The sequence below is a fragment of the Nestor notabilis genome, unplaced genomic scaffold (assembly GCF_000696875.1).
Source record: "Nestor notabilis isolate BGI_N333 unplaced genomic scaffold, ASM69687v1 scaffold24488, whole genome shotgun sequence".
NCBI lineage: Eukaryota > Metazoa > Chordata > Aves > Psittaciformes > Psittacidae > Nestor > Nestor notabilis.
This window is the reverse complement of record NW_009939993.1, coordinates 891-1,642: the sequence shown is the minus strand read 5'-3', so window position 1 is coordinate 1,642 and position 752 is coordinate 891. Positions and strand designations below refer to the sequence as shown.

Genomic DNA, 752 nt, shown 5'->3' with positions numbered 1-752 from the left:
CCGCCATCATCGCCACCAGCGGCGGCGAGTCCTCGCCCTCTGCCACGCTCCTGGAAAGCAAAGCAGCCAAAATCCCAGCCCGGCGGGAGAGCGGCCGCCCCATCAAACCCCCCAAGAAGGATTTACCGGATTCCCAACAGCACCAAACTTCCAAAAAGGGGAAATTATCGGAGCAGCTCAAATACTGCAACGGGATCCTCAAGGAACTGCTCTCCAAGAAGCACGCGGCCTACGCTTGGCCCTTCTACAAACCAGTTGATGCCTCAGCTCTGGGGCTACATGACTACCACGAGATCATCAAGCACCCCATGGACCTCAGCACCATCAAGGTGTGGGGCGGGGGGGGGGCGCTGGGGTGTTTATAAGGGTTTGGGGGAGGGGTTTAGGGGGTTCCCCCCTCACAGTTTTCGTGTTGTAGCGGAAAATGGAGAACAGGGACTACCACGACGCGCAGGAATTCGCTGCCGACGTGCGGTTGATGTTCTCCAACTGTTACAAGTACAACCCCCCTGACCACGACGTGGTGGCCATGGCTCGGAAGCTGCAGGTGAGCTGGGGTCAGCTGCTCGTGTCCCTGCTCCCAGTGCCCCTGGTCCCAGTGTCCCGGTCCCGTCCTCAGCGATAAGACACCAGTGTCTTGCTCCTTCAGTGACATCTTGGTGTCCCTGTCCCTGGGGATAAGATAGCGGTGTCCTAGTCCCATCGCTGGTGCATTGTCCTGGTGTCCTGGTCCCCAGGGGCTAGACACTGGG

General features: G+C 59.4%; 1 protein-coding gene across 1 annotated transcript in view; it reads left to right on the top strand.

The window, feature by feature from the left end:
* LOC104410082 (bromodomain-containing protein 2-like) overlaps positions 1–752 on the top strand; it is a gene marked incomplete at both ends in the record, with an annotated part of 2,528 nt that overhangs the window by 902 nt on the left and 874 nt on the right. The window contains 2 exon segments of the mRNA XM_010020142.1: positions 1–329; positions 419–547. The exon segment at positions 1–329 is cut by the window's left edge and continues 5 nt beyond it. Coding sequence (XP_010018444.1) covers positions 1–329; positions 419–547 — 458 coding nt within the window.